This window comes from Calypte anna, chromosome 8, assembly GCF_003957555.1.
Source record: "Calypte anna isolate BGI_N300 chromosome 8, bCalAnn1_v1.p, whole genome shotgun sequence".
Classification (NCBI taxonomy): domain Eukaryota; kingdom Metazoa; phylum Chordata; class Aves; order Apodiformes; family Trochilidae; genus Calypte; species Calypte anna.
This window is the reverse complement of record NC_044254.1, coordinates 26855087-26878242: the sequence shown is the minus strand read 5'-3', so window position 1 is coordinate 26878242 and position 23156 is coordinate 26855087. Positions and strand designations below refer to the sequence as shown.

The window sequence follows — 23156 nt, the reverse complement described above, 5'->3', positions numbered from 1 at the left end:
TGATTAACAGCTAAATCAATGGTGCCAAAGGTTGAACAAACTGTGTCCCACAGGCACACCTGGGGTTTAGTCTGGAACGAAGTTATTCAAAACAAATAAGTCAAGCAAAAAAAGGCAACTTTGCACAGCCTAAACCATTTCTCCTAAGACACAACTTTTTTTTTTTTCTCCTTTTTTTCCTTTTTTTTTTTTTAAAGGATGCAGCAGCCAGCAGCTGATTTTGCAGGGCCACAGCTCCACAGCCAGAGTAATGTGGTTTGTAAGGTAACTGGGAGCCATTTGGTGGTACAGCACTCAGCCAGCTTCTCAGGTTTGTTTTGTGTTAGTGTGTGAAATTAATTTTATAGATAATTTCCCTCCCCCCATAACCAGCAGATTAAACTGCAGTTTTAATCTGTATCATCCAAGCACTGGGAGGCATCCCAGGGGGAGAGGCTGTGCTGCTAAAAGTTGCACACAGAGGACAATGTTCTTTAAAAAAACCTCTGCTTGGCCACCCAGGGGGATGGGAGAGGAGGAATGCAATTATGGGCCTTGTTTTGGCCAAGGAAACACAGGTTCAGATGACTTTTCTCCCTCTAAGACACTTATTTTCAGTTAATTAGGAAAATGAAAGGCTGGTGTGTCTCAGGATCCAAAAGCCATACCTGGAGTGAGAAGCAGCAGGACATGAAGAAACTGAGGAAAAGTTGAAGAAAGGAAACTGAGGAAAAATTCTGCAAGGCTTTGAAGGTTCTGATTTGCTTTTCAGAGCACAAGTGACCTGATAGGAATCAGCCCTGGGTGAGTTCTCTGCCCCCTTAGGACCATTAAAGAGAGGGAATGACTCAACATAGTAGCCAGAAAACACCAAGATGTTCAATTTGCTGTCCTGAAAGGTCTTGAAAGATTTTGGGTACATGGAGCAGATGATCTCTATGGAAGAGTCCAGCCAGGGCTGGGGATGATTCTTTCCATGGGAAGGACTGGAGAGGAATGGGCTTCCTCTGGAAGGCAGACAGGAAAAGCAGAAATAAATAAATGATTCCACAGTCTCCTCTATCCCTAGGAAACCAACATTCCTTTACTTATCACTTCCCCCTTGCCAAGACCTGAGAGTGTTTCATTTGTTGAAATATTCATTTATTTTTTCCCCTGTCCCTTGAAAGGAGGATTACAAATAAAAACCAGAATTGCTTCAGGACCAATCTTTGCTTCTTTCCCACTCGCCTCCAGCCAGCAGCGTCCTAACAATTGCAACATTTACCTTGTGAATCTGCCAGGTGGTGGGGTCATCTGCTGTTTGCAGGGTGGAAAAACCAACCCAGCAATTTATCTTTTTCTCCTTGAATCCTTTTTCACCCCCCCCAGCAGATGGAAAGGTGATTTCCAATCGCCAGCAGCACCTCGGAGCGATGAGCGCGGCGTTGGCTCCCTACCCCGGTGCCAAACTGGTGCTGCTCCATGCCCTGCTCAGCATCCTAAATGTTCATTGCTTTGGGTAAGTGGATGTTTCTGAGGCTGTGTCCATGGATTGATATGATAAAAAGCAAAAAATCAGTCGAGACTCTTTGCTTCTCCTTTGGAGAGTGTGTAAATGCTGTCTTGAGCCCTTGTTCTGTGTTTCTCCTGCATAGGGAAAGGGATTGTTCTGAAATTAAGGTAGGGAAATGGTTCAGCCTTTAAAAAGAATTCTGTCTCATCAATCTGAGATGACAAATAGCCAGGGCTGTGTTGGAATGTGGAATTCTGGTTGCAACATGCAGCCTCCTCCCATGCTAAGCTGCCCGACACTGTGCTGAAGACTCGGGTTTGTTTTCTTTGAGGATGTAGATGGCAAGAATCTGGCTGGTAGTTGCTTTTTTGACCTGCTAAATGAATTTTGCTTTTTCAGAGGACTGCAGTCAATCAGTAACTGTAATCTTTCCAGTCTAACTATGTTTTGCCCCTGTTCTCTGAGCTTTTAAGCTCTGCTTTCTTGCCTCAGTCAGCTGATGAGTTTTTGTCATTCCTTTGTTCCAGGAGATTTTTAATATGCAGCAATAGGAGCCCCTTGCCAGGCACTAAAATTAAAGCTTCAGCTGCTCTTATTCCTTGTCTTGGTGGAGGAAGTGGGAACACTGCTGTGTGTAGTTTCCTTGTCAAAATGGGTATGAAAAGAAACTCATTGTCAGTGTTTTACTAAAGCTTCCTCTTTAGATAAGGTGCTCCAAGGAAGCATTTGTTTGGGATAAGGATTTAATCAGAAATACTGAATCCACCAAACAAATAGGCAGCATTTTGGCTGTGGCAGCATGGAAACCTTGGAGACAGAGGGAGTGAGACTGGGAAGAAGAGTAAAGGCTCACACTTGGGCTTCAGGTCCCTTACTGGGACGGATGGGATCAATGGGTTAATGATTCTATTGTGAATGGAGAATAAAGTTGAAGATTCATGGGTTTGCCCAGCTCAAGAAGAACCAAACTGCTTGGCAAAGGGAGGTGCTTAAGCTGGTTTTCAAAAATGCTGAGTTCAGGCCAGCCCTCAGCATCCCAGCTGGGCTTTGCTGGGGGATACCTGACCATGGAGCTCTGCATTGTGTAGGGCAGCAAAGCACCAAAGTGCTGCCCATACAGCAAGGAGTGATGGGGCAAGGGCAGCACACGGGTGTGCAGATTTGACTGCTGGGCCACTTTGCCTGCTCATTTGGTAGGACTTGTGCTGCTTGAGGTGAAACCCGATGGGACGTGGGTTGAGTTTCCTGTGGGACCTTGGTGGGACGTGGGTTGAGTTTCCTGTGGGATAGATCCTGCAGCCATCCCTCTGCAGACTTACTCCCATGGTGGTGTAGGAGACTGGGACTGCTTTTGAGTGTTGAGGAGTGCATCAGGTTTCACCCAGAATCAGTGCCAATATAAAACAGTTGCTGAAGTCTCAAGGTTTTGATTTGATGATTTGATTTGGAGATTTGATGATGTCCAACACGTGTCAGTGCTCTTTGGCAAGTAGTTTTTGCACAGGTTTAGGCCAAATTACTTTGTCCTCGTAGCTGGGTGGTTCCACACCCTGAAGCTCTTGTGTTGTTGGCTGCAGTGGTGAAAAACTGTCCCTGAACTTCAGCAGCACCAACAAGAGCACAGCCAACACCAGAAGCACCCGGTCCGTGAGCAACCTGCCCCAACCCCGGGACTGTCTGCTCTCCCCCTGGTCCTCCTGGAGCAAATGTGATCCCTGTCAAAGGAAAAGGGTGAGTGTTTGTGGTCTGAGAGGCCGGAGACAGGACCCCCTCCATTCCTGCTCTTCTTTGGCCTCTGGACAAAGAGCAGAGAGCTGCTGAGTCAAGTCCTGTCCTGGTGAGACTGTGGACTTGTGCTTTCAGGTGGCTTGTTAGCTCCTCAGCTCTTCATTCTCGGTAATTCCAGTGGTTTCCAGGCTACTTCACTATCCTGAGAAGGTGCTAGCCCTGGATTGGTGAAAAGATGGGCAAGAAGCCCAGGCTTTGCAGGAACTTTCTCCAACAACTTTTCTTCCAGCATCAGCGGAAGGCACCATCTCCATTAATGCTCCCCCGTGGGACCTGGAGACACTTAGGATTAAGATGCTTTTTGTTGTCTGTCAATGAGTGTTTTCTGCCCCAAAATCCCTATCAAGTGAAAGTGATGATCCCAGCAGTGTGAAGAGCAAAATCCTCCTTGCTAGAGTGACCTCTGCTAATGAGTTGGAGAAGCCATTCCTGGGCTTAGAGGGGAATAAGTGGGGATGGGAGCCGGGAAGAGCAAAGCTTTGTATCAAAGAGTTAAAAGCTGGGGGGGAAAAAAAAGGAAAAAAAAAAATAAAAAGGAGGGCTAACATATTGGACAGAGTAATTGAGTGCTTCACAGCAGTGTTGTGGGCGGAAAAAAATCCCTGATGATGCAGAGGGCCAAGTAAATACTCTGACAGAAAATAACAAGGGATGTCGTTACCAGCACTAATTGAAAGAGAGGAGAGGCAACTGAATCCTTCCTTACTCTTGCAGATGCCCACACTACCCTGTCAGGCTCATTTAAACAAACTGTCAAAGAAAAGCAAACTTTCCTTCATCCCTTCCAATCCTCAATCCTACCTTTGTAAAATTAAAACTCTTGCAGATCAGAAACCTTTGAAATGAGGCACGTTACCAGCATCACACTTCTTTGCTGACAATTTTTTTTTTTTTTTTATTTGACAGTGCTCTTAGATCAAATCTCCCCAATGCTAAGTTTGTTTTTTTTAACTACAGAAGCGTAAAATTCACAATTTCTGTGCACTTGAGTCAATATTTTTTTATTTCATCACAGTACAGATTTGCCCGCCTGGAACAACCTTCTCAGTTCAATGGAGATCCCTGTGATTACTCTGACAGAGAAACTGAAGATTGTGTTACAAATAATCCTTGCAGGAATAAAGTTCCATGTGATGGGTTTGTGTGTGCAGTCACAGGTAAGGACTCCAGGAGTGAGAATTGGGGGTGCTGAGGTGACATCTCCTGTCACCATCACCTTGGGCTTTCTGCTACTCAGGAGCTTGCTGGGCTAAAGAGATGTCAGGAGCTGACCCTGGTCCATCCATGCTTGTGTTTGCATCAGGGGGTTTGAGCTGATTAACCAATGTTTGTCAGTTTAAAACATGTCTTTAATATCTCCAAGTAGGAAGTTAACACCCAGTTAGAGCCATAAAATCTATGGGTTGGATGACAACAGGAGAGCCAGGACTGGGGATCCTCGCCACGTGCCCAAGAGGACAGGAGGTTTTGATGGTCCTCATGGCATTTCCCCTCATCCATATCACTAATTAGTGATAACAAGAAGTATGGGGAAGCCAGGTTGCAGTTACCTGTGTCCTGAAATTGATCAACCTCTACTTTGCATCTGTAACCTGACAGCAGAGAGGAAAGTGGGCAGGGAACAGGAGGACAGAGATCAGAATCACTTTCCTTTGCCCTGTGTCTTGGGTGCTATCCCTTTCCTGTACTTTTAATTAGTTTTGGGTTTTGTTTTCTTTTTTTGTTGTTTTTTTTTTTTTTCTTAAGTTGAGCAAGGAATGTTAAGATTCTGAAAGTTTTGGGGGAAAATGAGCAGATGGAGTTTGGTGATTAAAAACCTGACTTTTTTTTTTTTTTTTTTTTTTTCATGCAGACAGAGAGGAAATATTTTCCATCTAGGTTTAAATCATACATTGTAGGAGTCTTTTATTTTGTTTCTAGACTCAGGGGCTGTTGGTTTTCCAAAATTACTGCTAAGTGTGATAATAGATTGTTTTATGAGTAATTCACACCTTGCATCCTAGGGAGATGCATTACACGGAGGCTGCTTTGTAATGGGGACGACGACTGTGGGGATCAGTCAGATGAAAAAAACTGCAAAAAAGTGTTTAAAAAATGTGACCAGAAGATGGAGCAATACTGGGGAATAGAAAATCTGGCAAAAGGGTAAGTCAGTGACCTTCACCAGGTGTTTCCTTACATCCAAGTGATTTTACATCCCAACATTTCCCTCATATCTAGAGGTATTTGCCACATTAATCAGTGGGAGAGTTTTGGTAATCCGATTATTCTGCACAGATTTATGTAAAGTTTGACTTTGGTTTCAGTCAGTCTGTGGGGAGCAGGAGTGTCCTCACCTTTAGGAGTGCAGAGACTACTTCAAATTGGGGTTTTGGAGTAAAACTGAAGGAAGTTTCTTAAAATCTGGGCATACACTTACCCATGTTGCTATAGAGTGACTTCAGTCAGCATCTTGCATTACCTAAAATCTGCACCTCACCATAGATTTTTTTTTTTCTTTTCTTTCTTTTTTCACAATTTTCTGGGTTTTGGAGCAATCAGAATTTCTTTAATGTCTTCCACAACAGTGAGAGACAATGGAATTTGTCTGCATGGGGTAGCAGTAACCTGCATGTTACCAACTTTTTTGGGTTCAAATTGACACCTGAATTAATCCAGTTTTTCCAGGCCAGCTGTGGCAACTCTCTGTAATAGCAGCCTGTGTGAAAAGGGTTTTTTCTCATTCTGTAGGGGAAAAAATGGTTTTTACATAAAAGAAAGGCAAATAACAGAAAAATCATGTTGCAAGGAAAAAATTATAATTTCCTCTTTATTCTCTGGAGATACGGCTGCTGCACTTGTCATTGCTAATGCTTTGTACTTCTGAGTTTAATCAAAATTAAAAATAATGTTGGACAATTATAGGAACATGCTTCTCATCTCTTTGAAGCTGCAATTGCTCAGTAATTTGCTTTTAGTGGACTTCCCTTCTTTTCAGATTGTTCTAAAATTAGAGTTAATATTTTACAGCTTCAGAGTCATTATCACATAAGTCTCTCTCTCTCCCCAAAATAAGGAGAGGCAGATCCAAAAGAGGCCTGGAATGTTAACAGGGGCATGACATGAACTATTAGCAATTTATCTTTTTTTTTCTTTCTTTTTTCTTTCTTCTTTTTTTTTTCTTTTTTTTTCTTCTTCCTTTTTTTTCTTCTTCCCTTTTTTCTTTTTGTTCTTTTTTTTTTTTTCTTTTTTCCTCTTCTTTTTTTTCTTTTTTTTTTCTTTTTTCCTTCTTTTTTTTCCTTCCTTCCTTTTTTGGTTTTTTTTTGGTGAGGCTTCCTTTAAGGACTCTTGTTATTATTGCAGAATGAATTTGTGGGGATGGGTGCTGTATCCTCAGCTGGGTGATGGGAGGGTATCCTGAGATTGAGCAACAGAAAGGTTTTTACTTCAACAAAACCCTCCCCAGCAGAAATAGAAGAAGCAAATAGTGGAGTTTAATCTCCTCATCTAAAACTCTGCACAGTGACATCCTTTCTTAGAGCAGGCAGGTTAAGGTTGCTTCCCATCATCCATTAACATCAAAGGAAAACTTCCCAGTGACTCAAAGGAGTAGTTGAGCAGTTGCTGGAGTCCCTGGATCTTGGTCCTGGCACTTTTCACTCTCAGCTTCTGACCTCTGGTTGATCCTTGACCAACCCAGCAAAAATAGCAAGTGATAAACTAGGAAAAAAAATGGGAATTTAAAATTAGCCTGGAGGGCTGTGGATGTGGTCTACCTGGACTTCAGCAAGGCCTTTGACACCGTCTCCCACAGCATCCTCCTGGAAAAGCTGTCAGCCCATGGATCAGCCAGGAGTACCCTGTGCTGGGTTAGGAACTGGCTGGAGGGCCGGGCCCAGAGAGTGGTGCTGAACGGGGCTGCATCAAAATGGCGGCCGGTCACTAGTGGTGTCCCCCAGGGATCAGTGTTGGGCCCAGTGCTGTTCAATATCTTCATTGATGATTTAGGTGAGGGGATTGAGTCCAGCAAGTTTGCAGATGACACTAAGCTGGGGGGAGTGTGGATCAGCTGGAAGGCAGGAGGGCTCTGCAGAGGGACCTGGACAGACTGGAGAGTTGGGATGATTCCAACGGGATGAGGTTCAACATGGCCAAGTGCCGGGTCCTGCACTTTGGCCACAACAACCAAGTTCCAAGGTCCAAGGAAGTGATTCTGCCCCTGTACTCAGCCCTGGTGAGGCCACACCTTGAGTCCTTTGTCCAGTTCTGGGCCCCTCAGCTCAGGAAGGAGATTGAGGTGCTGGAGTGGGTCCAAAGGAGGCAACTGGGCTGGTGAAGGGACTCGAGCACAGATCCTATGAGGAGAGGCTGAGGGAGCTGGGGGTGTTCAGCCTGGAGAAGAGGAGGCTCAGGGGAGACGTCATCACTCTCTACAACTCCCTGAAAGGAGGTTGGAGCCGGGGGGGGGGTTGGTCTCTTTTCCCAGGCAACTCTCAGCAAGACAAGAGGGCAGGGTCTCAAGTTGTGCCAGGGGAGGTTTAGGTTGGAGATTAGAAAGAATTTCTTTCTGGAGAGGGTGATCAGACATTGGAATGGGCTGCCCAGGGAAGTAGTGGATTCTCCGTGTCTGGAGATATTTCAAAAGAGACTGGATGTGGCACTCAGTGCCATGGGCTGGGAACTGCAGCGGGAGTGGATCAAGGGTTGGACTTGATGATCTCTGAGGTCCCTTCCAACCCAGCCGATTCTATGATTCTATGATCTGATGACATGGGTTGGCTTCTCTGGAGATCCTGCTGGATGCTCCTGCACTGCTGGGGGCATTTGGGGATCATCCAGGTGGGCAGCCTCGTGGGGGTTTGGGTGGTCCAGCTTGTTCTGCTCTTCCCAGGAATTTCCAGTAAGGCTGCAGGAGCTGCCAGTGCTGATGGCAGCAGTGTTCTGGTGCTCTTCCTATCTGGGTGGTGAAAACTGAATAATTAATACAGTCATTGAAGTGATAAAATTTGACTTTGTCTTTTGCTTTCTTGTTAGTCAGTGGGGTTTTTCTGGAGGGAATGGGTTGATCAGACAGTGAAAGAGGCAAAACTGCTACAGGGCTTCAAGAAGCTCTCAAAGAGCCCTCAGCCCAATCTTTTGCCTTCCTCAGCCCAATCTTTTGATGTTTACCCCTAATTCAGTGATAATACTTTGCTGTTCTGTTTCCTGCACAGCCTAAACATCTTCACAAACAACTTGGAAGGATTAGTTCTTGATCACAGGTACTATGCTGGAGGATGTTCTCCCCATTACATTGTGGACACAAGGTTCAGAAAGCCATATAATGTAGAAAGCTACGTGCCAGAGGTATGTCTCAGATTCTTCTGCAAATAAATAGAAATATTCCAGTAAAGGTGGAGTACTGGAAAGTGTGGTACTGATAAAACTTCATTACTAAATCATTTTATGAAGAATTACAAAGCTTGTGAGCTCAAATGGGATAAGGCTGGATTGAGCCCTACTTGTGGGACATCAGCTTGGAGTTGTCCCCTTATAATATCTGTGTGTTTTTGGAAGAGATGGCAATGACCCATTGGACCTGGGCACTGCAAAAACTGAGTCTAACCTTCCCAGTGCCCTGTGCCCAAGACCCCACAGCCACCCAGTGGGCAGGGGAAGTTTAATTGGAGGTGGAATTTTAGAGTGCCTTGAGAGCCAGGCTGGGAAAAATGTCCTTGAGCACCAGCCTGGGACATGGCAGCAGAGCAGGGACACGGCAGCACACCAGGTGCCCTGTGCAGAGGCTCCTGGCTCATTCTGTGGGGCACCAGAGCTGTATTTCAAACATTATAAATTTGACCTTAAAGCTCTTGCTGACACAGAATGGAATTTTTGAGCGCTGCCTGTTAGAGGAAACCTTTTCCTCTTCGAATTCTGAGTTTAATTGATGCCTTTGTTTAAGATTTCACCTCCTTTGCATAAGATTGACATCCTAAGTGAAAGCCTGAGGTCCTTGCAGTAGAGAGGAGAGAGCAGCTTTTCTGCTGCTGTAAATGCAGGATTCTTGAAGTACCAGTGTTAATAATAATGGTGCTTTGCAATTATAAAAAGCTTTTCATCTTCAAAGTGCAAGCATTAATCCACAAGTACATTTGTATCTGTACTCCTTCCCCCTGCTTCAGGTACACAATTGCTGTGCAGGAAATTAAATGTGTTGTTTTTTCCTTTCTGTTTAGACCACAGGCAAATATGAATTTACAATGACTGAATACAACTCCTACTCAAATTATGAAAGCTTTGTCCTGAAGGCAAAAGCTGAGCAGTCTGGCTTCAGCTTTGGTATAAAAATACCGGGACTGTTTGAACTGGGTTACAGTTCTAATGACAACAGGTTCCAGAAGTTCATTCAAAGGATGAAAAGATTTTCTTCAACTGTAAGCACTTCTCTGCTTAATTCTCTGCTCATGCATGTGCACAGCACTTTGGTCCCCATCATCAGGCCAGCAGCCAGGACCAGCAGAAATTAGAGTATTCCTCCTGACAGAGTTTGCATTTTGTGTTGGTCGAGTGTTGACTATGGCCACAACTCCTTTGTGTGTATTTTTAACATTTTTTTTTCCATTCCCATGTCCTGCAGGACTTTTATGCCAGAAAAACATATCATACAGCACATATAAATATCTGTGTGTGTTGGTGTTTTCTTCTTTCCTTTGAGTTTTGTTGCTGTAGCATGTTCTCTGGACTATAAATAATAATTGGGCTCAGGCAGTGAATTGCCAGTTCCCATGTAAATCATCAGGGTTTCAGATGTCAGAGTTTTCCAGCACAGAGCCTGTGAGTGGCAAAGGCTGATCAACATTTTTAGGGGTGGAGCAGTTTTTTGGAATGCCATTTGTGTCCTTAAATCCCAGGTCTGTCAGATTAGAGCCTGGACCCAGGCTGTGCCCACATCCCAGTTGTGGGCTGTGCCCACATCCCAACAACCCCATGCAGCGCTACAGGCTGGGGACAGAGTGGCTGGAGAGCAGCCAGGCAGAAAGGGACCTGGGAGTCTGGATTGACAGGAAGCTGAACATGAGCCAGCAGTGTGCCCAGGTGGCCAAGAAGGCCAATGGCATCCTGGCCTGGATCAGAAACAGCGTCACCAGCAGGTCCAGGGAAGGGATTCTGCCCCTGTACTCAGCCCTGGTGAGGCCACACCTCGAGTACTGTGTCCAGTTCTGGGCCCCTCAGTTTAAGAAGGATGTAGAGGTCCTGGAGCAGGTCCAAAGGAGGGCAACCAGGCTGGTGAAGGGACTCGAGCACAGGCCCTATGAGGAGAGGCTGAGAGAACTGGGGCTGTTCAGCCTGAAGAAGAGGAGGCTCAGGGGAGACCTCATTGCTGTCTACAACTCCCTGAAAGGAGGCTGTAGTGAGGTGGGAACTGGACTCTTTTCACAGACGACCTTCAACAAGACAAGAGGACACAGTCTTAAGTTGTGTCAGGGGAGGTTTAGGTTAGATATTAGAAAGAATTTCTTCACGGAGAGGGTGATCAGGCTATGGAATGGACTGCCCGGTGAGGTGGTAGATTCTCTGTCCCTGGAGACATTTAAAAAGAGACTGGATGTGGCACTCAGTGCCATGGTCTAGCAACTGCTCCGGTGGGTCAAGGGTTGGACTAGATGATCTCTGAGGTCCCTTCCAACCTGGCTAATTCTATGATTCTATGATGGGTTCCTTTTTCCCTCTCCAGTACCAGTCCAGATTTTCACAAGCTACAACAGAAAGTCTTGGCTTTGCTAACTCAAAAGATTTTTCAGTTGCAAGCTGTTAAACTGCTAAACATGATCTGAGGCTGAGAAGACTGGGTCTGTTCAGCCTTGAGAAGGTTTAGGGGAGACCTTATTAGGATGTTCCAGCACTTAAAGGGGGGCTACAAAGCAGATGGAGACTCCCTGTTTACAAGGAGTCCCATGGACAAGGGGCAGTGGGCACAAGTTGTTCCTGGGGAGATTCTGGTAAAACATCAGGAAAATTTTTCACTCTGAGGACAGTCAGACATTGGAATGGTCTCCCAGGAAGACCCAGGTCTCCCAGGAGAAGTGGTGGATTCCCACACTTTGGAAAGTCTCAGCTCAATGGGGTGCTGAGACATCTCCCATAATAATATCAGAAGGGTTGGACCAGATGATCCTTGAGGTCCCTTCCACCCTGACATCCTGTGATCCCATGATAAATCCTTACAGTGTTAATTGCTCAGTAGCAAAATAATAAATGGCTTCATCAGAGTTTAAGAGCAAATAATTTTATGCTGCCAGCAGAAAGTCATCCCTCCCTTCTTTGGGATTTTCTTGTGGTTTTGCATCTCCTGCAGTCCAGCAGTTTCATCCATGCCCGTTCTGAGCTGGCTGTTGGTGTTTATAAGCTGAAACCCCAGTCCCTGATGCTGCATTATGAGTTCCAGCAGAGACTCCAGCAGCTCCCAGTAGAGTACAGCTACGGGGAGTACCGGGAGCTCTACAGAGACTATGGCACCCACTACATCACTGAGGCCACTGTTGGGGGCATCTATGAGTACACTTTAGTCATCAACAGCCAGGAGCTCCAAAAAGCAGGTAGGTGCATCTGGTGGTTGTGAAAAAAAAAGGGGGTTGGGTACATTTTTGGGGTGAAAGCCCCTCTGCAGGCACCCAGTGATGGTTCAGCTCTGAGGTGAGAAAAGAGAGGGTGGAAGGAGTTGGTGGCATCCCAAAGAAAGCCCATGGGGAATGCAGGACTGGAAGTGCTTGATGGCTTGGGATTCAAAGCATCCTCAGCATCCTGGCTTTCCTCTAGCTCTCAAGCTGTGGCTGCTGCCAGTTCACAAAAAAGGGCCCCATAGCAAGTGTTTCAGACAGTATTTTCGGTGACACGTTTGGGAGGCTGACAAGATGTTGAGATGAATGAGAATCGTGTAGCTTAACACTTTTGTCAGCTTTGCAAACCTTCAGCTAAGTTCTTTTTTTTTTCCATTGCCTTTCAAATGAGTTTGGAAACACCTTTAGCCTGGAGAGCTTTTCCAGCATGTAGGAAAGAGTAAATAATTTGCTGGGTGACTCTTACGCCTGACATTGCTCTTGCTCTTTGGCTCTGGCTTCCTCTTTTTTTTTTCTTTTTTTTTTTTATTGAAAATGATGATTGTTGGGTAGGCTGAAGCAAGCTGTGTGACATTAATCAATAGCTGCACTCTTTTATTTATTCATTGGCATGGGAGTGAGTCTTTGCTGTCCATTTGCAGCAGCGTTCAGTGGGCTCTGCTGGGTCTGATGCTCAGCCTGGTTGCTCCTCTGCTCTCCAGGAAGTTTTTTTTCCTGAAGTCAGATAAAGCCCGGAGGGACAGAATTAAAATTCAGATTGCAGGTATTCAAACCATCAGCACTGCCCAATTTCTCTGATGTTTGGCATTTAAGTCACCAGCCAGGCTCCCACCCATTGCAGTTTCACATAACCTGGGGATGAGTTGGTCATTAAAAACCTCTTCTAGCATTTACCTGGTTTTAGAGTTCTGTAGAATGTAGAGATTTCATTACATTTCAGATGGATCTGCTAAATATCCCCCCAAAAAGGTTTCTTCCTCTCACCTCCTTTTTTTCCAATGGAAAAGTACTTACCAACTCACACTGTTCTGTGTATGTGGACAAAAAACATTTCACAGTTGTAGTAAAACACTGATTTTTTTCATGTGTCTTAAAGGTTATTCTCTGAGTGATGTCCAGAAATGTGCACAGCATGGCTTTAACATTGGGGCAAATATTTACCAGGTCTATGGGAAGCTTGGAATAACTGCAGCTGGCTGTAAATCCCTTTTAAAAGAAATTGGAGGTAAGCATGAAACACTTCTGCCATTTCATTTCTAGCCTTTGTCAGAATGAGAAGATTTTGTGATGTTGCCTGCCTGAAAGATTTCCCCACCCCCTTCACAGCTGCTTTTGAATCTGCTGGTTAACCCCAGCCAAGCCTTGCAGAGGAGGTGTCTCAAAGCTTGGCTTTTTGCAAGATTTTCTTTGCTGGGTAGAGAAGAAATATGTGCTCAGTGTCCCAAGAAAAAAAAGAATACAGGGACAAATCAACCATTTCCCACCTGGCTGGTGCTCTGGCACCAGTCATAGAAGCACAGGATCCCAGACTGGTTTGGGGTAGAAGGAACCTTAAAGTTCATCTAATTCCAAACCCTCTGCATGGCCAGGGACACCTCCCACTAAACCAGGTCACTCCAAGCCCCATCCAACCTTCCCTTCAACACTTCCAGGGATGGGGCAGCCACAACTTCCCTGGGCAGCTTGTGTCAGCATCTCACCACCCTCAAAGGGAATAATTTTTTCTTGATGTCTCATCTAAATCTACCATCTTCTAGCCCAAAACTATAACCCCTTATCCTCTCACTACACACCCTCATAAAAAAGTCCCTCTCAGCAGGACAGGTCATACACAGGAGGGGTTTTGCTCCTGCCTCAGCTGCAATCTATGAAGAGATACCTGAGCAGATTGGGCAGGTCCTGATTGCATTTTTACAGACAGCACCTCCAGTAAAAGGTTTGTGGAAGATTTCATTGTCCTTGTTCGTGGGGGAGCAAGTGAACACATCACAGCCTTGGCTTACAGAGACCTCCCAACAGCTGCCCTGCTGCAGGAGTGGGGAGATGCTGTCCAGTACAACCCTGAAATCATCAAGCTCAAGGTAAGGTCCCTGTGGCTTTATTCAGCCTCACTCAGCTGGAGAACTCTGTGCTTGCATAAACAGATTTTTTTTAAGTTTTTTTTAAAGGTCAGTTTGTAGGGAAAACAGTATTTTGCAATGTGGTTTCTCTAAGGCTGGGTATTCAGTAAACCAAGTGTGATGCTTTACAAAGGATGTGCTTGGAAGTAGAAGAAGTAAAGAGCTTTAACCCTTCTGTCTTGGCTGTGCTTACTGCCTACCAAGCAGGTCAGATCCACCTTCTGTTTTACCAGCACAGCACTTACCCCAAAAATATCAGGCAGTATTTCTTTTATAAGGACTTTGTTTGAAATTTCTCCTGCTTTCCCTGAGCATCAGTGACTATTTAGAAGCAATTCTGGTTCAGAAGGTGAAGTGGTTCCCCATCCATGCCCAGATGTTTGTGCAGGGCAGCTAAACTTTAATAATAGGAGTTAGGTTTTGAAGAGCCAGGGTTGTTTTCATTCTGAAGAGTTTTAGATATACTAAAACTCTTCTACTTTTACACTGTGAAAGTAAAAGAGTGAGCAGAAGTATGGCAGTTCTGCCTCACCTTCTTTAATGTCAAAATAAATTCACACAACAGCACAAAGATGCAGGAGAGCATCCATTTGAAACAGGAGGTTGGACTGGTAGTGTTGATTTTAATATTGCACAATTGGTTTTCATTGTAAAATTTAATTTTGGGCAAAAATTGTAAATTTTGTTTGTTTCTCATTGAAATTTGTGGCTTTTCATTAACAAAGAAAAAACACACACACACACACACACAAGTTGAAATCTGTAAAATAAGGGGGAAAGCAAAAAAAGCATCGATTTGGAAATAAAATCAGTATTTTCCCAGCACTTACTGCTGCAGGGGTGGCTTTCCCAAGCCCCTGGGCTGCTGTAATTTGACTTTTCAAAACTGCTCTGGGAGGTCCCTGGGCAGGAGACATCAGTGCAATCCTCTGTGCTTAGAACCCATGCACAGAAAATTCTCCTCCAAGAAATTGTGATGTTCTTTGTCTTGCCTGGCACCAGTGACCAAGCTGCCCAGTGAAAAACCCCAGATGGATGTAATTTGGATTTGGTATCTCTAATCCTTCATTTCCATATTGATATCCCTGTGGGGCTTGCAGATCAAAAGTACTAGCAGAGTGTGACTAAATGTCTGCCCAGGAATGCTTAGTTAGGGAAAACTAAAGCAAATCAGTTCATAAATCATCTGCTGAAGGCTCTTGGCAGGTCACTCTTAGTGTATTTCCTCATTTGTATGATCTGAATTCAAAAAGCAAAGTATGGATCACAGATAATTGATGAAGAGAGGATGTATAGCAGCAGGAAATGAGCTTTTTTTTTTTCTTTTTTTGGTTGAAACATTTGTCTGGGTTTTTTTGCAGCTCAAGCCTGTGGTAGCAGTAGGGTGATCTGCATTGCTGTGGCCTGGATGGCAGCATCCCTAGAGCAAGGATGGGAATTTGGGGTGACACATCCTCATATTGTCCCACTGGCATTGATAATATTGAGACCATATTTTAACTTGCTTGTTTTCAGGGAAAAAAAAAATATAATTAGTAAGCCAAAGTCTCCTTGTGCACATTTAGAGTGTCTTGCAACCCATCATCATCATCATCTCCCACTGCCCACATCTGCTTGTGGCTGAAGCTCACACTCCTTTCCCTTCTGAAAGCAGTGGAAACTCCTTTCTTGGCTTCCTACAGAGAGAAATCAGCCTTGAAATGCAGAAATGGTCACAGTGAGAGTGCAAAATGGAATGCCTGTGACATGGGGCTGTGCTGTGTGGCTGTGGGAGGAATGAGGGAGATGTTTGTGGATGGGTTTGGGGGGGACCTTTTAAAAATTGGAGTAAGAGAGCACTCAGAAAGCTTAAGTTTGAGCAAATCTGATCTAAAATCATCAGTGTCAAGAAAATGGCTGAGAAAGGATTTAAGGAAGCTTTGTTAACTAGTAGTAGAGCTGTTGGATGTTGTGCATTCTCAGTGATGGTGTAAACCAAGGAGGGGGTCCCTCTAAGTATTCCTGCCATCCCTGCCACGTTGTTCATCAAGTACCACTGGGAAACCTGGAAGCCTGTGCTTCATTTCCCTCTCCAAGTGTGTCCCCACCAAGCTGTGTGATGTTTTTTCCCCCTCCTCCAGGCAGAGCCCCTGTTCCAGCTGGTGACACCGAGGGACTTGGCTCAGGCAGCAGCAATAAAAGAAAATCTGCGACGGGCTCTTGAGGAGTTCCAGCTGGAGAGCAGTTCTTGTCACTGTGCCCCATGCCATGGCAATGGAATCCCCTTCCTCCGAGGTCAGGAGGGTTTTGCATCTCTTCCCCAAGAGAAATTTATCTCAGCTGGGAATCTGTGGGGAGAGAGGAAACGGGGCGAGTAACCTGCTCTGTAGTTTCTTCTGTCATTTCTCTTGCAGGTGGTTAAATTATTGATTTTATTTTGTTAAGCTGGTCCATTTGTAGAAAGCCCCTGGTAAGTAAAGGCAGTAAAGTCATGGGATGAGCTTTGTCAGTGGGAGTGACCATTTTTACCAGTTTTGTGGTAGAATTTGTTTTGTCTCAAATATGTGTTAAAAAAAATACCTTTGACATCTTCAAGTCTCCTCCTTTGCTTTCAAGATTGCTCCCATCCTCCTAGAGAAGTGAGGTGTGAGTGTCTCAGCATTAATTAGTGTTTGTAAAAGTATTTTGAAGATGAAAAGCACCGTATTAAGTGCCAAGCACAGTTGTCACTGTCACCTCCCCCTGTTCCTAAGAGAAGCTGTCCTCCTTTGTGAGCAGACTGTGAGTTAAAAAGGAAAGGGAAAAAATAATCAAACTGAACAAAAAATGCACTGCCTAAACAAAGATATATGATGTGATGAGGAGAGATTCTAACAAAAGGACCATTTTGTCAAGTACCTCATTTCAATCTACATCTGCAAAAGTCCTGATGAGGATCGTTATCCCCTCATGCAGCAAGGATGGCTTCAGGTACCACCGAGTTGATTGTAGCACTTAAAGCCTTCATCTTGTGATTACCCGTGTTTAAATACCTTCTTAGGTGCTGAGTCAGGTTAGCATTTCATTCAGGAACTTCTCAACAAGAGGTTTTCAATCAGTGTTATTTTCTTAAGTGGGAGCTCTCCTCAGGGCTCCTGCCTTGGGATGCAAACCCCAGCTCTGGGCTTACCTGGACTTTTCCTCTGCTGTAAAGCCAAGTTGGGATGCTCCAGTCCCAGATGCTCATTCCTGATGCTGCAGCTGGTTTCCTCTCAGCTTTCCCACAATATTCCTGGTTCAGAGGAGCCAGGGGGGCTGTGTGATACCCTGAATTCCTGGATTCCTTCTCCATCTTAGCTGAGGTCAAGCCATCTGAGAAAAAATGCTGCTATTATTTCACCTGCTGCTGCCCTTTCTTCCCAGAAGGGGAAAAGAAATGGGTGTCTGCAGGGAAATGGGACATGAGGTCTCTAATCACACCTCCTCTGCTCATTTAACTTGCAGGAAGCAAGTGTGAGTGTTTATGTCCCCTTGGCTACAGTGGCCCAGCCTGTGAGACCAGCAAGAGAACAGGTAAGAGGGACCCCAAGATAATCCCAGCTGTATCCAGGGATTGGGACTGATGGATGGGGAGTGATGCCCAGCACTGGGCTGTCCTCCCTCTGCCCAGCCCAGTGCACAAAGGGTTGGGGTCTTGCAGGGGGTCAGATCTACTTTTTCCCTCTCTTCTAAATTTATTTGCACTCAGGAGGAGGTGGCTTTTTGCAGTTCAAAGTTGTATAAAATCACCTTGCAATTGAATCAAAATACCAAGTCCATGGCAAGCCTCAGGTCTCCTCCCACAGCTCTTCCCTAAGTTTTTCCCTTTGATACAGCCAGTATGTTGCAAACTGTTTTCTTCCAGTTCTTCTACCATGCATTTTAATCTTAAAATCTTATTATGTTGTTTTGAAGCATTTACTAATGCTTCTTGGTCACTTCATGTCACTGCTGTCTCCTGACTGATGTTCTCAACTCCTTCTAGCTTAGATCTGCAAATTTAATCGTTTTGTTTACTTCTTCCAGCTCAATAATTCAGAGGCTAAATAATAGCAGATCTCAGACACTCAGAGCTCTGGCACAGTCCCACAGTTTGATGCACTGCATTTATCATTGCACTTTGTTTACAGTCTTTTACCCAGTTCTCATTCTGCATGACTGTGTTCTAACCAAGCCAGGCTGAAATACACTTTAGGCCATGATTTCACTGAGCAGAGGGTCAATTTTCTGGGTGTTTCTGAAGAAGTCCATGGGGCCTTAATATGTGGAGTCACTTACACCTTGTTCCAGCCTGCTTACCACATGTGTAATAGCATCCAACCTTCCCAAAGACTCACATCCATTCCCTTGTCAACTTGTAACTTCCCTCCTCACTCACCTGCCCTCCTTTTTTTTTGTGTTACCTTCATATTCAGCTCCACCATTCTCAGGATTTTGAATTCTTGTCACTCATGCTCAGGGGCCAGAAGAAACAGTGTAATAGGAAAAGTGATGGGTAGAAAGCTGAATATTCAAGCTGTTGTTCACTGGAGAAGAACATGCTAACATTTTCCCTACCAGCTCCAAATGCAGCCGACACAAAATTAGTTGCTGTTTTCCTTACCTAGACTTGGATTATGTCAGGGAGGGAAAAAACCCTATAATCAAATACAAAGCTAATTGATCATTTTTTTTTCTTGTTCTTGCTGCATCAGGTGTAGTTAGAACAAACACCAGAAGTGCTGAACAGAGAATTAACATCTTAGAAGCAATTATTCATTGTTAGTGACTCAAATATATTATTAGTGGTGTGGACAGTGGCAGATCTGTTTGTCTTTAAATATGATCCATGGAAGCTGACAGCTCTTCCCATGGAAAGGATTGCTTTGTTCTAACAGTGCTTTCAGCCTTTGGGTTGTGGTTTTTTTGGTTTTTTTTTTCCCAGATGCTGCTGTGAATGGAAACTGGGGGTGCTGGTCCAGCTGGTCTTCATGTGCAGGAGGTGAACGAAGAAGGAGACGACTGTGCAAGAACCCTGGTCCTGAAACTGATGCAGGGTCAGCATGCTCAGGGCCAGATACTGAGACTCTGGCTTGCTAGAAGGAATCCTGAAGGATTTACCCAAGGCTGATGAGCAGTTTGCAAACTGAGCAGGAAGATGTCACCTGCATTGGCCTCACTCTGCTCGAAGGGCTCAGCCAAGTGCATTGAAGTTGGAGACATTTCAGAGGACTCTGGGAGCTGGGTCTGTGTTAGGAACAGCTTCAGACATGCTGTGTGGCTGTCCCATGGCATTGTCTTAAATATCCTGACTTTTCCCTGTCTTTATTGCAACAGGCTAACTGAGATGAGCTTTGTCTGCTGTCTTATTTGGGTAGCTGCATGATTTTTGATTTTACCATCTTGTTTTTTGAAGGTTCCTTCCAGATGAGGAAAGGCTGTTTGATCTTAGATGCACCAGAATTAAATTGTGCAGTGACTTGAATTGTCTGTCATGTTAGAAATTGTCTTGAAGGAGGGAAAACCTTCTTGTGAAGAGCAGTCTGGTGACACCCAGGCACTGTTAGACTATCCCATAGCCCTGCTGCAGTGAACAGATACACCCCAGTGCCATCAGATGGTTCCTTGGGAAGGGGAGGGAGTGACAGAGGGATGGGGAAATTGTAAGACTGCTTGGGGATATGGGGAGGCAGGAGGGGAGGGATGGCTGCACTTTTGCAGGAGAGGCAAAAAAAAAAAGTTGTCACTTCAGGGTGTCAGGACCTTCTGCTGAAGCAGGGTGAGCAGCCAGCTCTTCTTGAATGCTTCATCATGAGCAGAATAAATGGATCATTTTGGAACAAATGTCTTTGCACATCCCCTACACTTAGTAGTTGCCTCACCCCGAAACAGGCTCTGGTTCCTCAGTTTGATCCCATGAAATCCTGGAACTTGAGAGCTGCATTGCTGGGCCACTCAAGTTAGGACGTCTGAGATGGAGGAGGTTTGCTATGGAAAAAAAAAAAATAGAAAGCAAAATGAATGGTTTGTCCTTTGTTACCATCCCTGGAGCCACGCTTCTCAACCCAGGTCAAGCAAAAGAGGAACTTGTGATATTGTGCATCATTTATGACTGGCCTGAGCAGGATTGTTTCAGGGACTTGGCACCTACAGTATTTTTGGTGGTTGATGATTTCTGCAAAGACATTTGGTGTGGCATGCTGTAAAATAACCAGCAACAGCTTTGATCCAAAGAACCAGTTCCACCAGTGCAAAGTTCTTGTAAGAAAAAGTTCTTCTTGAGGTGCTGCTGGTTTAGTATTTAGGGGCTGTAGGGTGGAAAGCTGGACCTGATGCTCTTAGAGGTCTTTTCCAACCTTGATGATTCTGTGATTCTGTAAGTGTTGGGAGCCTGCTAACATCTGCAAGGTCAAACACTCTTTGGAGGGGTTTTTAATGATGCTGGTGATGATGGGGTGGTATCACCCGTTTCTCTCCTTTCAGACTGACATTGTCTAAATGTAAGTCTTGTAAGAACAACTCAGGCTCTCTGACATCTGAACAAAAGAACACACATTTAGTTGTAGCCTTCCTGCCGCCTCCACACTTCCTGACAAGGTTTCTGTGACAGCTTTAAGAAAAGAAGAGCACATTGCATATGTAAAAGAAGAGTGCTCAGTGCTCCTCATGGGCTTTGTCACTGAGCTGCCAGCCCAAAACATTTCCCTCACCCACCCTGGTGGCTTTTGTGTGATAGAAATTAACCAAGAGGTTCATTTAGGTTCATTCATTTTATATAAATCAAAGCTTTTGATGATGTGTTTCAGAGCTTTTTTAAGGGACACTGGAGCATCTCTCCAGCAGAGGACCCTGCTCATGGTCCATGGGTGCTGTGAAGACAGGTACTGCAGGGTGGCTGCCTGCCTTTCAAGGGAAGGATGGAGGTAATCTGATTAAGGGGCTTTCTCAGATGAGTTTAGATGCTTTTGTAACTCTGTCCAGCTTTCCTGATCATCAGGCTGGAATAAGCACTCTAACCCATGGCCATGGGGTGTCTATCCACTGCTGGGCTGAGCAGAGCCAAGTAAAACACATTGAATTTGGACTCTTCTTCCCAGAGCAGAAAAGCCCAGATTTTTTTTGAAGTGCCAGTACCTAGGGTTTGATATTTGGGTTGATTTTTTTGGAGGAAGAGAGACTTTACAATCTTAAAGATCAGTGGGATAGCCTGCTGGATAGTGGGGTACTTCTACTGAAGTATGAATTCAGTAGTGGCTGAATATTGAGCCTCTGGGTTTAAAAGCTTCCCACAAAGGATATAACTTTATCGTGTCCTTGTGATTTTGTGCTTTGATTCAACTAACTAATGATTTATTACAGCCTGGAGGGTAATGAAAAACACAGTGCTGAAGCTTTTATTGTTTCATTTTGGTGCACATTAAATTTTGGTGCTATCTTTTAGTGGTGTTTCTAACTTCCACTTTTTCTGTAAGTTCAGATTAATCACCCACATTTGAAAGCTCAGGAGGGCAGCAGGCATGATGGGTGCATGCACTGCCTGCCCATTTCCTGGGGGTAAGACACTTGTCTCAATGGGCTTTATGACATCCTATATTATATTTACACAAGCACTTTGCTTGTGAACCAAAGCAAAGAAGTAAACCTGGGGAAGCTGTATTTTCTCCACCTCCTTGCTTGAAGACGTTGCTGCTGGGAGGTGAGCTGGATCCCAAAAGCATCTTTTAGGTAAGTTGGAATCCTCACACTCAGCTTTCCCAGGAGAAAACCAACTCAGCTTTCAACATCTCCATCAGGAATGGGTAAATCAAGCTCGTTTCCAACCTGGATTCATTTGCTCCTTCTTTTTAATGTCATGTAGACACTTAAATGTTTATTTTTAGATTTACTTACACATTTACTTTTACTTACACACTTACACATTTATTTTTTCATTTACTCACCTTTACCTGGGAGGCTGGGATGTGGTCTAAGCTGTGGCTGGGGACTCTCAAACCCCACAGAAGTTATAGTATTGCCAAATTACTTTCTCATACTCCTGCTTCTCCCACTATCAAATAGATATGGTTCTTCCTCCCCAGGTTCTCTCCCAGACAGAGAGATTTTGTTGAAAGTGGCCCAGAAAGTCCATGCAGAGGTGTTGACAGTCCCCAGACTTCCAGCTCCTTCTTCTGCTTTTTGGTGATTAAAGGGCTCTGTGAGCACTCAAGACAACTGCCAGATTTCAGGTCAAATGATTCCTGCAGGTGCATCTTCATTTTATACCTTATTTCAACACCCTCCAACTTCTCTAATTCAACCAAACTGAAGTTGAAGACAGTAATTATTGTTGTTATGAATATTTATTTTCTATTTCCTTGCAGCACCAAGAGCCCTGATGTGTCAGGGGTGCTGGAGCAAACGCCAGTCCCTCCCCAAGCTCTTCAGAATCTGGCATTTCTTTTGTTTCTATTTTGGTTTTTTGAGGGGTAGGATTAAATGTTTTGCATCTTCCCATCCTTCTGCCTCCATGAAGAGGAAAGCAATCAGTTTTGAGCTGCTCCTGCTGGGGCATTTTAAAGTCAGAGGCTCAGGAGGCTGCAGGACGTGGTGTGACATTGACCCCCAGGTACAAAACAGCTCGGGCTCAAGCACTGCCCTTATCTCCTCCTCTCTTAGCTGGTTATCTGGAGCCTGCACCTTGCAACCTCAGGTGTATTGTCATCCATCATTTGCTATTTTCCTCTGCATCCTGATGCCTCTCTGCCTTACCTTTGTTAATAACCCAGTTTGCCTATATCCATAAAAATATCTGATTGTGATACCATTTATCCAAAGCACCGTGCATCCATCATGTACTTATGAGCGAGATAAACCAGGTCCCCTGGGAAATATGCCTCGAGAAATATATAGGATAAATAACTACATCAAATGTGTGTCAGTGTGCAAGAGGAGAAAATCCATTCATTAAAAGCAGGGTGGAACTCCAGGGTTTTATTTTACCCTCCAAGCTTTTAGTTTGAGAAAAGAAAGGTAAGTTTTTGCTGCTTATCTCATCTGGCACAACTCTCCTGCTGGCCACTTCAGCATGAGCCATATTAACTTCTTTGCCTGGCATTGTAAATGTGTAATTGCTCATAATCTGATTTTATTTTTAATTTCTGGACAGCTTCTTCCTTTCTTTTGACTTCAGCTCCACTGCTCCTGTGTTTAAAGCCATGCAGGTGTTTGAGCCCAGCCAGAGGG

The 23156-nt window shown here is 44.5% G+C and overlaps 1 protein-coding gene across 1 annotated transcript; it reads left to right on the top strand.

Moving 5' to 3' along the window:
- The first annotated feature begins 1226 nt into the window (after nucleotides 1-1226).
- C8B (complement C8 beta chain) lies at nucleotides 1227-19424 on the top strand. Its single transcript, XM_008500805.2, has 12 exons — nucleotides 1227-1480; nucleotides 3052-3205; nucleotides 4278-4419; nucleotides 5266-5407; nucleotides 8455-8587; nucleotides 9457-9654; nucleotides 11577-11817; nucleotides 12935-13063; nucleotides 13756-13919; nucleotides 16079-16232; nucleotides 17421-17489; nucleotides 18880-19424. Exons 1-12 carry the CDS (start codon nucleotides 1395-1397, stop codon nucleotides 19032-19034), a joined length of 1767 nt encoding a protein of 588 aa, XP_008499027.2. The 5' UTR covers nucleotides 1227-1394; the 3' UTR covers nucleotides 19035-19424.
- The last annotated feature ends 3732 nt before the right edge of the window (nucleotides 19425-23156 follow it).